This window comes from Echinops telfairi, unplaced genomic scaffold (assembly GCF_000313985.2).
Source record: "Echinops telfairi isolate 266 unplaced genomic scaffold, ASM31398v2 ScPeMD7_7424;HRSCAF=8462, whole genome shotgun sequence".
Lineage (NCBI taxonomy): Eukaryota > Metazoa > Chordata > Mammalia > Afrosoricida > Tenrecidae > Echinops > Echinops telfairi.
Window position 1 is genome coordinate 47,028,433 of NW_022111324.1, and position 14,164 is coordinate 47,042,596.

Sequence of the window (14,164 nt, forward strand, 5' to 3'; positions counted from 1 at the left end):
CCTATAAAACTCTTTTCTTTTCCCCCCCTGGCTTCCCCCGCAGAACCACTAATGACTCCTACCCGGCAGAAAATTGAGCTGCCCGATGGGTCTGTCTTGCCCTCTGGGTCCCTGACGAGTTATTCATAGTTCTTCCAGCACAGCATTGCCCCTCCCTCGCGCAAGGGTAGCCAAGGTCACAGCTTGTGTCACTGCCACCCCTTCCTCTCCTGCTGGCAATAGGGCTAACCCTTCCTCCCTGAACCTCACTCCCTGGCCCCTCCAGCCACCCCCAGCCAACTGCACTAGAGCAGAGAAGGGAGGGGGCTGGCAGCCGGTCCTGAGGAGATGCCGTGGAGAGGGGCCTGCCCTTTGTGTCTGGTCCTCCTGTGTCTGCAGGAACTCGGAGCTGCTGAGAATCCACAACTCTCACTCCCTCCTCTCTCTTCCAGTTCGCTCGCTCGTTTCACAACTGCATTTTGAGCGTCCTGGGCCAGGCCCTTAACCTTGCCTCAGAGCTCAGTGTGCGATGCCCTGCACGGACCGCTCAGAACTATTCTCACGTCTGGCACCCACAGGGATCCGAGCTACCCAGCGGAGTGGTCCCGTTCTGTGCATCATATCTTCAGTGATAAGGGCTTTCTCGGGGAGTGGTGAGAAGATGACGTGTGTTTAAAGTTGATCCAAATATGCCATGAGAAGCCTTAGGTGAAAGCGTGTTTCGGGGTCCTCCGCTTGACATCATGAAGGGTGCGGGAGAAAGTAAAGGTGCTACCTGGGCACAGGATAAGGAAGGACAGTCCAATCCATCCAGCAGTCCAGCAGAGCCATGGGCCACCCAGTAGAGTCAGAGAGGGCCCTACCCTGAAGACGGTTCAAGAAGAAAGTGGCTCACCAGCCAGCCAGAATCTGAAAGACATTTCCTGCTATGGTTCAACTGCATTAGCTTTAAATTCTCTTCCAATCCTAGGCCCCTGTGGTCCCAGGTGTCTCATTAGAACACTGCCTCCTCCCCTCACCCCACCACCACCACTGAGTCAAATCCAGCTCCTAGCAACCTTGCAGGACAGAGTAGCAGTCCCCTGGGGCGGGGGGAGAGAGGGATGTCCGAGGCTGCCGATGGCCACCCCCTCCTCCCTCTGAGCAGCTGGTGGGTGCACACCACTGGCCTTTTTTGGTCAGCATCTGAGCGCTAACCCATCAGGGCTCATTTGGGCAGGACAGCAATCTCAGTCTCAGAGATCAGCCACTTCCATTAAAATGGGCAGTCCTGCTGCAGGTGGATCCCACATGCTTCTTTCTGGCAAGCAAGGGAGAGTAGGTGGAAGGAGGGCAAAGGGGAGGCGTGTCTGTGTCTCTCAATAGAAACCCATGATAATTTTACTAATTGCCGCCTTTATGAACGGGTGCCCTTTCATGTCGGCTGTTTAGAAGTAGAGCGAAGCTATCCATCAGAAAGTTTCTGCTGGTTCCTGGCTCACCAAGTCATCTGCCTGGAGCCCGTGGGGTGAGAGCTGCTGTCTGCAGCCTGGGAGGAGCAGTTAGAGGCCAAGTCCTTGAGCTGGCTCCTCTTTGTAACAGGCCTTTCGGAGGTAAAAGCGGGTTAGGGCTTCGTTTACACTCTCTCTGAATTGTCTGTGTCTTGTGTTTCACTCTGGGGAGCTGGGCTCACCCACATTCCTCCCTGTCCCCTTATCTGTGATCTGGTAGTAAACCCAAATATTAGCCTTGAGAATAAAGATGTCAACGGAAGCCCAATTAATGATATTCATCTTTATTGCCATAGAAAGAAGACAGGCCCACTTGTGTGTCTACTGCTCTGGTGTCTAATGAACAGATGTGTCTGTTCTAATGTCTAAACCCAACCCAAAACAAAGCAAAGATACCCCAACCCATAGCTGTGGAGTCGATTCCAAGGTATGGTGGCCCTGTGTGCTGCAGAGGGGAACTGCCCGGACCGAGGATGCTCTGCGCTGTCGTCTCTAGGGAAGCAGATCGACAGGCCTTCCTTCACGGCACGGCACGAAGGCAGAGTGGGTGCAGAGCACCAACCTCCAAGCCAGTCGTTGGATGCAAACCTAGGGGCCTTCTAATTGTCATTGAGGCACTTCAGGCTCATGGTGATCCGTGCTGGGCTGGTGTCAGACTACGCTCCGTGGGGTTTGTCAAGGACAGTGACCTTGTGGAACTAGATCACCAGACCTTTCTTCCAAGGCGCCTCTGGGTAGATTTGAACTGCCACCCTTGTGGTTTGCTGCTCAATGCATTGACTGTTCCCTCACCCAGGGGCTCCTTTCTAGGGCTTATTGTCCAGTAACCAGAGCAGGGAAAAGGAATCGAGGGTGTGTGAACTTCGATGGACTCTGCGGGGCTCTGGATCAAGCGCCCAGAGCAGTCGGAGGAGATGGGGCATCCCTGGCTGACAGGCGAGAAACCCGGAGCTGAGGAAGGTTCAGGGACTTGTTCAGTACAGTGAGGACAAGAGCGCTTTCTGCTTTCACCCAGAAGACAACTGCACATCATAATCATGTGGCTTCGAGGTGCTTACAGGCACCCAGAGAAACTCCCGTGGAATCCGGATCCGCCCCTTCCGTGTGTCCTCATTCCCATTCTCCCAGATCCGTTTTTCTTAGCCAGCCCTGCTCTCGAGTCTAGCCAGGCTCCAACCCTGTGTCATGTGTGGAAAGCAGATTAATCTGAGACCCGGGAGGCCTGAGTTCAAGTCCTGCCTCTGAGACAGGCAGCGATTTACCTCCTCTCTCCCTGGGTCCCCGTCTCCTCGTCAATTAAAAGCAGGGGATGGACAAGATGACTGTAAAACTGAGCCAGCTCAGTCCCCTGGATCCACAGGGACGCTCCCCGGGGATCGCAGGAGCTGGCCGTTCTACACAGCCAGCTGGAAAGGAGAGCACAGAGGATGTGAGTCCTTGAGTCGATTGGGAGCTTGGCTTGCCTTCTCGGCTACTTTCACCAATTGCATGGGTTTAGCATCAGTTTTGATTGGATCTGGCTGGAAACATCTGAGCAGATGAAGGGGAGGATTAGCCATGGACAGCTGCAGCTTCCAGACTGAGCTCTGGCTGGAGTTGGGAATGGTTTCTCTTTAACCTCAGCCCTTCCAGTCTGCGTCCAGCTCCCAGGAGTAGCAGACAGAACCATTAACTCTTCCTGGGCTTCTGGCGGATCCTGGGCTATTAAAGATAATAGACTATAAAGCCATGGATACCTTTTCCAGCTGAAGGTTAGGGCATCATAAACCAACCTGCAAGAGAGGAATCAGACTGAGACTTGTGCCGGGGCAGGGTGGGGGGAGGTGGAGGTAGGATGCACTTCCCTGCAGCCACCAAGATGCTGCCAATACATTGTAAGTCAGTCCAAGGCGCCAAGTCACTGCCCTGAAGTGACCAGCAACCAAGGTTAAAGGAGCCCTTTGCAATGTCCTCTTTGACATTGAGCATTCACATAAGGGCGCTGTGCCTGGACTGTGGGATCCACACGTGAACTCCTTGCTTCCTGAGGTCAACACGCTTCCTGTTCCATGGGGAAGATGACAAGTCCACTGATAACCTCCTCCTCTCCTCCCCCCAGAGGTCAACTGCCTGGCCTTCAGTCCCAGACACAGAAACCCAGCCAAGTGACCTCCCTCAGCACCTCTGCTCTTCATCTGTAAAGTGGGGGCACTGATAGAGTGGGCATGGGAATTCAGCGAGTTAATCTATGTAAGGCACTTAACCCCGTGACTTTCACAGAGTACTTTGTTGTTATTGTTAGGTGTCAAGTCAATTCTGACTCATAGTAATACCGAACCAAACTGCCCCTTGGGACTTTCTAGACTGTACTCTTGCTGGGACCAGATGGGCAAGTCTTTCTCCTGCAGATCCTCTGAGTGGCTTTGAACCAGCAGCCTTTCAGTTAGCAGCCAATTGCTTAGTGGTTATAAACCCCCCCCCCACACACACACACATACCCGGCAAGGCTCCTTATGTGGCAATTACTACTATCGTTAATGTCACCAACATTGGCATTATTACCCATCTAACATTGCACACACTGAGGGAGAAAACACCAGAAAATCCCAAGAGAGGGATTGGATGCATGGACAAAGGTATACTTGAGCTGTACTTCAAAGGATGACTAGGATTTCAACAGCTGAGGATGTGGGGAAAGGGCACGCCAGGCTGAGGGCAGGCGACACACGCAAATCCACGAGGGCATGAAAATACATGGAGGGTTGAAACGGGAGCCGAAGCGGAAAGACAAGTTAAGGCATCAGAGCCCACGAAGGAGTTTGAACTTTGTTCTGTAAGTCATGAGGAAGACTTTTCAGATTTTTTTTTTCAGTGAGAGTCTGACAGGGTCAGCTTTGCGTGTTAAAAAGCCCTTTCTGACAGATATGTAGTAGCGAAAAGCCTGGGCTCCAGTCACAAGCCACTAGGGTTCAAATCTTGGCTGTGACATCGAATTTGTCACGGCTGACTCAGGTGCTGTGAGGAATCGACCCAAACATGTATCATGGTTCACACACAATAGACGCTTATTTCCGGATCGTGTAACACAGACCAGGGAGGGTGGCTTTGCTCCACGGGTGGCCCTCCTCCATGTGGTGACTCAGGGACCCAGCTCTTTGGGCTCTGGCCATCCCCAGGGCCTCCTTGTCTCTGACGTGCAGCTGGTGGCAGGACAGAGAGAGCATGGAGGAGACAGACTGGCTCTTTTGTAAATCCTGGGCTAGAAATGGCATGCTCCACTTTCATCCACATTCCACGAGGGCACAGCATACAGTCCCTGTGGCCACACCTACTGCCAGGGAGGCTGAGAGAGACGAGAGGGCTTCACAAAGCTCGTGGAAGAAATGCACGTGTCTTTTCATTCCATTTCTCACGAACTTTCCTGAGGCCTCCTTGGATCTTCAGCTACATTCCAGCTCCTGCTCCGGTTACTATAGGATGCTGCTGCTGCTACTGCTGCCCAGGCAAGGGTGGGAATGTTCTATGTCCTGCTTCCCATATGGGAGCCACAGGCAGCTACTGGGCCCTTGAAATGTGGCGAGAGAAAGAGAGCTGAACATTCCCCATTCTTTACTTGCATTTCATTTACTTCGGCCCCTGCGGCTAGTGGATGGTACCAGTATAGACAAAGGGTGGGTTTGGGCGCCCTTGCCCTTGGTGTGTCTTGGGCAATTCCCTTTCCTCAGCTGTGAAAAGGGTGTCTGTAAACGGGCATGAATGTGGATTGAGGAGCTGCTTCTTAAAGCTGTGAGATGACTAAAGAGATGATCCCGGCAAGCACTTGGTGCCTGGCACATCGTCAGTGTGATCGTCAGTGGGCCCATGGTGAGGTGGGCCCAGCTAGGGAGTGTGGGCAGCAGCAGCCCAGTCCAGGGAAGGGACATCCTCCAGCCTTGCCCTCCACCGTTGTCCTGCACTCCACCCAAATGCTATCACTGGCTGGTTTCCAAGCACAACTCCACAGCACCTAGTTCCTCTCTCTGCCGAACCCACCCCTCTCTTCCTTCTCTTGACATTGACATCTTGCCCTGCCATCCAGACCTGGTTCAAATATGCAGATGTCTCCATGCAGCCCCACCCACCCCCATCTTCCCAGTTGGGTGTGGTCTCTGCTGTCTCAGAAGGTCTGGATCTGCCATGTGTACTGTGTGTTTTCTCCAGCACTGCCCACAGCGTGGTACTTGTCTACTTGTCTTGTGTATCTGTCTAGACAGGAATGGTTTCTTGCCCATCTCTCTGCCTCCCATTTTACCTAGCAGGGTTCTTTGTGTATGTTGGGCAGACAACAAAGGTTCATGGCAAGGAACTGAATTAATTGGGGCAGAGAGGTTGCAAAGACACATCCTCTGGACAGTTAGCACCAGAGATTACATCTACACTGCACCAAATGAAGTAGAGCTTTGGCCATGATCCAGATCACTGAATCTATATAGACTCCCAAATGGGAAAACCCAGGCCCCCTCAGAGGTGTGTTGTTTGCAGAATTCTCTTTGACTTTTGCACCATTTTCTCCTCCCACTTTCCCCTACACAGATAGCCTCCTCTCCACATGCCTCTTGCTGTGCGTCCTCCCACTGTTGTTTAGGTCACTCCTAGCAAAATTCCTGATCAGAAACTTCTGATAGGGCTGGAATCACTCAATCTGGCTCCCTGGACATGGGTCCAATGAACTGTGTAAGGGATCAATGATAAGAAAACCACTTGGGGTCCACTTCAGGAGCCCCATGGTACTGGCTTTGCCTCACAGTGACACTCAGGGATAACTCGAGGTCCTTTTTGACATCAACTTCAAAATCCTAGGTCTGTTCCCCAAAACTGTCAAGTCCCCAAAGAGTCCACTACTGTCTTTCATTCATCAACTTATCGACACCTTTTCATTTATTCACTCAACAAGTATTTGCCTGCTCTGTGCCAGGTACTGGTCTAGTGGGTAGAGCACAAAACAGAGTTTCTAGTTTGAAGGCGTCTTTATTTTAGTTGGATGAGAAGACACTACAGAAATATATCTTAGGTGGTAATATTTTCTAGAAAAGGAAAAAAAAAACAGGCGATCTTAGTTATCCATGCTACACGACAAAGTTACCCCAAAACTTAGTGGCTTAAAAGAGCAAATGAGTCTACCTCCTGATTCTGCCGACTGGCTGTGCTCAGCTGGGTGATTCTTCTGCTGGAGCCCCTCCTGGGCTCACCCCTGAGATAGCAGTCATCTGGAGGCTCAGTGGGGGCTCCCGAGTCTGGTGCTGATGGTTGGGTTGGTCCTGCCTTTTCCCACGGTTCTTGTCATTCAGCAATCTAACCGGGGCTGCTTCACACGGTGGTGGGAGCCTCCGATGAGAACAAAGGCAGAGCCTGCAATGCCTCTGTGACCTAGGTTCCAGGTTTCTCCAGGTCAGTTTGCCTCAGTTCATTGGTCAGAGCCACTCGCAAGACCAGCCCACAGGATGAGGAGGTCGATACCACCTCTTACTTAGAAAAGCTGTGAGGGGTTGGTGGCCACTTTTAATCTCCCCGCCGGGGTAAGGTACTAGTGGATGACAGGGTGGCGTATTCAGCAGAGTGGTCCGAGGTGTCTCTGAAGCGGAGACTTGGGCGAAGTGGGGAAGTAAGTCCTGCAGATGCATCCGAGGAGGCGCACCGAGGCAGGTGGCATATCAAGTAATGACTGATACTTTGCACCGAACCAGTGCAGTTCTTTGCTTGGGAGAGAATGCAACATTAAAACTGTTTAGTGAAGATAATGCCTTTGCTAGAGATGGGACTATCTAGTTCTCCTTGGGAGACCCTGGGAAATCCCTAAAGAAGTGCGCCTGAGTTAGCAGGGGACGCTGGGTTTTGAGACATTGCAATGTGAGGGCGATTGCTTCGTGCCCTTTAAGTCCATAAGGAGCCCCTCTATTCCATTCCACTGCCCCACGCTCAGCTCCCCCGCCTGATTTTCTAGGTGTCTGCTATAGCTGGCGGTAGAACCCCAGGACCCTCCCAACTGGAAAAGCCCTCCTGTTCCCAACTCCAATGCCTCAGTGCCAATGAAAGTGCCCTGTGCACAACCTGCCCTTTGCCCACCCCACCCCCCACAGCCAAGAGAGCCTTTCCCATAGGGACTGCAGGTCTGCTGTCCTGGAGGGCAAAGGACTGACTCCCAGCAGAATGAGTCCGGCAGGGCAGAGGGGGTGATGCTGTAATTACCCAAGATCACCAGGGGAGGCAGAGGATAATCGGGTTATTAGTGCAGGGGGTGTGGGTAGGGGTCAGGAGGAGGAACAATTATCTGGATCACTGGCTGCCAGGCGCTTGTCACTGCTCCGATGGCCTTTGGGCTGCTTTTCTGGCTCTACCTGTGGACTATTAAGTGTAATGACCCTGTCATGTAGAAGAGCCTGTCATTATCCCGGTGTTAACATGGTATTTACCCACAAAACCTGCCAAGTCGCTCTGCACTTAAGGCCCCTCCACGTGGTCCCCCTGCCCTGGCATTGACAGTGTCCTCTCTGAAAGTCATCAGGGTTGGGGTGGCTTTAGAGGCTGAGAAGATGGGCTGAGGGCATTCCGGGAGGGCCAAGAGAACATCTGAGATAGGGCTGCTCCAATTGCCAAAACCTGGGACTGTGCACCCCAGTAACAACAGTCAGGAGGCGCAGAGACCCCCTCCCCTCCCAGAACATTTCCACCCGGGGCCAACTTCCCTACTAAGGCTTGCAAACAACCACACCGACTGCAAACATTTTGAAGTTGATATCTCTTCAAGTTAAAAAAGGACTGCCATCAAATGTCAGTGCTGACTCGTAGCGCCCCCCCCCCCTGTAGGTTTTTTACCTACAGTAATTACCTACAGTAAAATTACCTACAGTAATTTTACCGGAGTTAGAAAGCCCAGTCTTTCTTCCGAGGAGCTGCTGGTGGTTTTGAACTGCTGGCCATGTGGATCACAGCCCCACTCGTCAACATGACACCACCAGTGCTCCTACGGGGTGACAATCCCATCACCTAGCAGACAGCAACTTTCTCCAAGTCCTCTGGAACTCTTAGTCTCCACTCCCCAATCACGACTCGCTGTCTACCGCAACCCCCCATCTCAAGTAGCCCCTCTGTCTGTGGGACACCCCCCCTGCTTTGGGAGGGAGTTTTCCCACAAGCACTTCTAGACCTTCTCTCATCAAAATGCAAATCGCCCTTTCTCCTCCCCCATTTGTCCTCCATCCTTGTGCCCTCCCGAGTGCCACCAGGGCACAGATACCGAAGGTCCCCGAGGAGGGTCAGAGGAGCACACCCACGGCCACTTGTGGACTGAGCCGCTGCCCCCGGTGCCCGAATGCAGCGATGACCATCCTAGTACAAACACCTCCACCCGTGCATGTTGGGTGGGTTCCGGGCTGGGGAGTGACTGGAACAGAATTGTTTCATTTGAGACGCGATTCCCAAAGCACTCCAGAAGGTTGAGCGGCACTGAAACCGCCGCCGCTCGTGTCTTAGAGCACGTGTCTGCCCCCGCATCCTCGCCAAGTTGGATTGCTATCCCGTTTTTAAATGACCGCCCCTGATGATATCCGAGGTTGACGCTCATTGTTAAGGAAAAAAAGAGAGAAAGTACAGAAAGTGGGGAGAGGAACTACAGATCCGCTGAGGCATGAAACCAAGCGCCGTTGGTTTCAGAAGCTGGGCTCATTCCTGGGCCCTGTGTGCTCGCCTCGGGGTCTGGAACTGCACCCATTGAGTTGTCCTTGTGTTGTTTGAAGGTCTCGGGTGCTGGGTCCAACTCTGAAAAGATAAGAAACAACGTCTGTCCCTTTTTATAGTAGAGACTGAAGTGGCCGAAGCTGACGCCTTCTGGAATTGCTAATTCATGCTAATGCCAGTGCTGGGCACAGGATGGGAGGGCACCCAACCACTGCCTGGGGAGCCCTTCCTGGGCTAGCAGGGACTGCTGTGAGGAAATCAGTTCCAGGCACCCCCACCCTGGAAGGGTCCCCTCCAGACACTTTGCTGTCTGCAAGCCTCCAAGCCTCGGGATTTGTGGGACAGCGTACAAACATTCCAAAATTGTGTTTCCAAACATTCACTGGCAGCTGGATCCAATGGATTGGAAAACCCATCTCTGGCCAAGCCCAGAGCCAAGTTTCCGTTTCTGGGGGACCCTGACATGGCCCGAGAGCCTCCCCTCTAACAACTGCTTTGCTTTCCATTCCAGGGACCTGAACTATAACGAGCTGCAGGACTTCCCCGTAGCCATCCGCACCCTGGGCAGGCTGCAGGAACTGTAAGCTCCCACGTAACTTTTTTGTGGGTGACCTTTCTCCCACGGGGCATGGGTTGAAACGGGCCCAGGGTCTCCCTCACAGCCCACACTTCTTGTGGTAATTGTAAAAGCAGGCCCCAAAGGCCCCGTCCTGCCCCCAGCGAAGGTCTAAGTAGTCACAGGTCTCATTAACAGGGCTTTGGGCATGTCCAAGGGGTGTGTCCTCAGCAGGGATGGCCCCAAGGCACTCTAGCTGGGGAGGCCCTGTCCCAAAGCTCCACAGCACTAGTCACCTCCTATTAGTCTGTGCCCAGAGCAGCCGCATGCCTTGGCTGGGGCGTGCCCGCAGAAGAATGAGGAGAGGCCACAGTCCCGTGGGTGCTGGTCTCTCTGCCTGTCAACCAGTTGCTGTCCAGTCGGCCCTGCGTGTGCAGAGTGGAAGCTGGGCCCCCACAGAGTTGTCAGTGGTGGATCTTGGAAGTAGATTGCCAGGCCTTTCTTCCAAGGCACCTCCCAGGGGTACTCCAGTCACCAGCCTTGGGCCGGCCGCCGAGTGCCACCTCCCCCTCACAAGCTCCCCTGGTTATGGCATTGTATGGTAAGCATTCACCGGGCACAGCACCCTCTGAGGCCAGCACTGCTCAGGGCCAGACACAAATGAGGAGTAAACTAGGCACGGATCCGTGCCCAAGAGTCCTTCCGGCTTGTTGAAGAGGCAAAGTCACCTAGCGAACAGGGTCCCCGAGGAAGCCAGGTGTACTCCCAGCCTGCACTGTGCAGCATTAGCTGAAGTGGTCGTGGGCCTTAGGGCAGCATCGCAAGATCTCACAGTATGATTGTATCCTGAGAGTAGCCTCCTTAAAGGATGGACAGACAGGCTTCAGAATGACAGCGGTGGGGATGGAGTGGTGCCCTTCAGACAGTGGAACAATGTCGGTCAAGGGCCAAGGGATGACCACAGGAGGGAGACCAGCCTTCCTAGAGGAGAGGCTCTTGGGAAACAGTGGGTGGTCTCCCCTGGAGCTAGAGTGGGGTCGGATTAAGGGGGCCTGAAGATTTGTGAACACAGCTCCAAACTTCTGGCCTTATGGTTTCTCTCCAGTTCAAAAGACAGCTTACTACCTGTAGGATCAGCCCTGTGCCACCCGCTGCCCTTCCCCCTCAGCCCAACATGTGGAGGTGTGAATGCCACAGGAGTCTGTTAGACAAGGTTGGCTGGGCCAGCTGGAGGAGGGTCTGCAAGAGTCATCCGAAGCCAATGTGTCACCAAGATCTGACTGCTCCTGTGAGCTGAGACAGGAAAGCAGGGAGGGATTGGAGAAACAGGCCTGGAGGGAGCAGGGCACACAAAGGTCTGGGGACCGGGGGTCCGAACGGACTCCTGGAGAAAGAGCAGAGCCCTAAGGTAGCACGAGCAAGAAGATGTTTGTATGTGTATAAATATCCACAGTGTGCATGTCCTCACTGACTCCAGGGGGCTATCTTGCAGGGGTTTCCACAACAACAACATTAAGGCTATCCCAGAAAAGGCCTTCATGGGGAACCCTCTGCTGCAGACCATGTGAGTACTTACTCAGGCCCCTTGGCAGTGGAGGGGAGGAGTTCAGGGTGGGGAGGAAAGAGAGACTTTCTTAGAAAGCGCCAAGGGGGCAAGAGCACTGGAGGGGTCCCTTCCTGGTATGCTGTCTCCTGGGTGGTGGCTGTTGGGAGAAAGAAGAGGGCTGACTGCCTGGTCCTGGCTAGCAGGACTGGCTAACTGCCCCGCTACATGGGCCTTTTTCTTCCAGCCACTTTTATGACAACCCAATCCAGTTTGTGGGAAGGTCGGCGTTCCAATACCTGCCTAAGCTACACACGCTGTAAGTTGGCACTGAAGGCTCCCTTTGTCTGGGCCTCTGCCCTTCCTCACTCTACCTGCGGCCCCCCACCTACAGACCCTCACCTATATACTCACACCTGTGGGCAAAACCCCTACTGAGAGGCCTCCGCTTAGGCCAAGTCCCAGATCTGCTTGGACTTAAGGACCTCCCTCCACTTCCCTGAGCCACGACTGCTTCCCAACTCTCAGCTGGGGGAAGGTGGCTCCTCTCCTTAGCCAAGGAATCTTATTTGGCCTCTTGAATCCTGCTCATGGTTGCTATTCCTTAAACACCTCTAAAGAGCAGATGATAGGGATGTTGTTTGGAATACTGGGTGTTCTCAGGGTCCCTGGGGCCTGGATCCCTGGGGCCTTCTGTGTCATCTTTATTGCCCTTGACCTCCAGTGTTCCCACTCCTCCATTCTTTTAACTCCCACCTCGTGTCCCACTTTTCAAAAATGCTTCCACAGATAGCGCTCAGCACACTGTGGCCTCCAGGAGCATCACTGACTGACCTCGTAGAGCACTTAACTCACACACACACACACACACACATCTGTTATCATATTTCAGCTTCATTCTAATCTTGTGAGATAGCTTAATTAACCCAATTCACAGATGCAATTGGAGGCTCCCAGGGCATGTTGGAGCACGAACCCAGAACCTAGACTTCAGATTCTGGGCCCTTTTCTGTGTCTCCTGCTGCCTCCGCTAGGTCACTAATGGCACCTATTTTGTTGTCCTCCTATTGTTTGAAGGCCTGGTGTGTTGGGTCCATGAGATTGGGATGTTAGGGGAAGGGGGACGTAAGACCATCTTAGGAGGAGCCCTGGTGGTATAGCAGTTACGATCTGCATGGTTGGCAGTTCGAAACCACTTGGAGAAAGACTGGTCTTTCGATTCCCATGAACCCTTACGGTCTTGGAAACCCACAGAAGGTCCCTCTGAGCCAGCATTGACTCGATGGCAGTGAGTCTCAGAAACCCATTGTATGAGCCAGCAGACTCGATGGCAGTGAGTTTAGTGTGGAAGGTGGTTTAAAAGAGCCAGTGGATCACATTGGAAGGTCCTGGATCAAGTAAGAAAAAATGTAGAACAAAGCTCAAAAGCACCAGGAGACCAGGCTTACTGCTGAGAAAAGACTAGGGGCATCCCCAAGACTGTGCCCTTAGCCTTCCGGTCTGTTTTCAGCCAAACAACAAACAGGGGACAGTCGCTTTAGTGAGGTGTACACTCCTTAGAGTAAGCAACAGTTTGAGATCCGAAAGACAGCCTTTATCCAAAGACAAAGCCCAGAGAATTAGGGGAAGGATGAGGACTGGAAATGAGAAGCAAAAGGAGGAAGTGGGAGAAGTGATGTCACACGACGGGGACCGTAATCAATAACATGAAGCAAAATACGTATGAATTGTTGAATGGAAAGTTGATCTACTCTGTATACCCTCATCCAATTCTCAATTGATAAGTTAAAAGGAAGGAAGGATGGGGGGGTGGGGGAAGAAGAGTGAGAGAAAGAAAAGGTGGGGAGAGAATCAACCAATGGAGAGGTTCTGATAAAGTCCTCAACCAAACTCACAACCAGCCGGTCGCTGCTGACTCATATTGACCCTAGATGGGGTTTCTGAGACCGTAAATCTTTATGAAAACAGAAAGCCTCATTTTTCCTCCCTTGGAGTAGCTAGTGGGTTTGAACTGACAATCTTGAGGGTAGCAGCCCAAAGCTAGCTCACAAGACTAATAGGACCCTTGATAGCAGCTGACGATTCATCAGCAACCCCCTTGGAGCCAAGGTCTTACCCAGAAGCATCTAAGTTCTTGCCTTGTAACCAGAAGCAAGCCCCACGGTCCTGGCCGGTGTTTTTCACATGCCGGGGTGTCAATGCTGAGGTCACTGGGGGTCTGTCTGGGTCAGAGTGGGCTGAGTCAATTTCAGAGAATGACTGAATGGACCCTACTAAGCGCAGCTCAACTTCCACCAAGGCTCGAGTTGCTGGGGGGGGCCTGAGGGGGAGGTTGGGGAAGATGACGTTTTCCAAAAGGTGGAGCTTGGAGCACAAAGAGGGATATTTTGACCATCTATTTCCAGATCCCTGAACGGAGCTACGGATCTCCAGGAGTTCCCAGATCTCAAAGGCACCACCAGCCTGGAGATCCTGTGAGTGGACACTCTCGCTTTCCACCTCATCTATACCCCAGCTTTACCCCCAAGGAGCTCTTTAGCATCCTACCACCACCACCACCACCACCATCATCATCACCATCATTACCATTACTACTACCACCACCATCATCACCAGTCTTGCTACCACCACCATCACCATCACTACCATCACCTTCACCCCTACCATCACCATCACCCTCACTACCACCACTACCACCATCATCACCGGGAGGGGAAAGGGAGTTGGCACTGCCCCGGGCCATGCCTATTGCCTCCCAGACCAGCCCTGGACCCCCAAGGAGCTCTTTAGCATCCTACCACCACCACCACCACCACCATCACCATCATTACCATTACTACTACCACCACCATCATCACCACTCTTGCTACCACCACCATCACCATCACTACCATCACCTTCACC

The 14,164-nt window shown here is 52.9% G+C and overlaps 1 protein-coding gene across 1 annotated transcript in view; it reads left to right on the forward strand.

Annotated features, from left to right (window-relative positions):
• Window positions 1-14,164, forward strand: part of LGR6 (leucine rich repeat containing G protein-coupled receptor 6) — a 110,027-nt gene that overhangs the window by 77,784 nt on the left and 18,079 nt on the right. Inside the window, exons 7-10 of the mRNA XM_030887806.1 lie at window positions 9,673-9,741; window positions 11,210-11,281; window positions 11,508-11,579; window positions 13,666-13,734. Coding sequence (XP_030743666.1) covers window positions 9,673-9,741; window positions 11,210-11,281; window positions 11,508-11,579; window positions 13,666-13,734 — 282 coding nt within the window. The remainder of the gene's footprint in view (window positions 1-9,672; window positions 9,742-11,209; window positions 11,282-11,507; window positions 11,580-13,665; window positions 13,735-14,164) is intronic.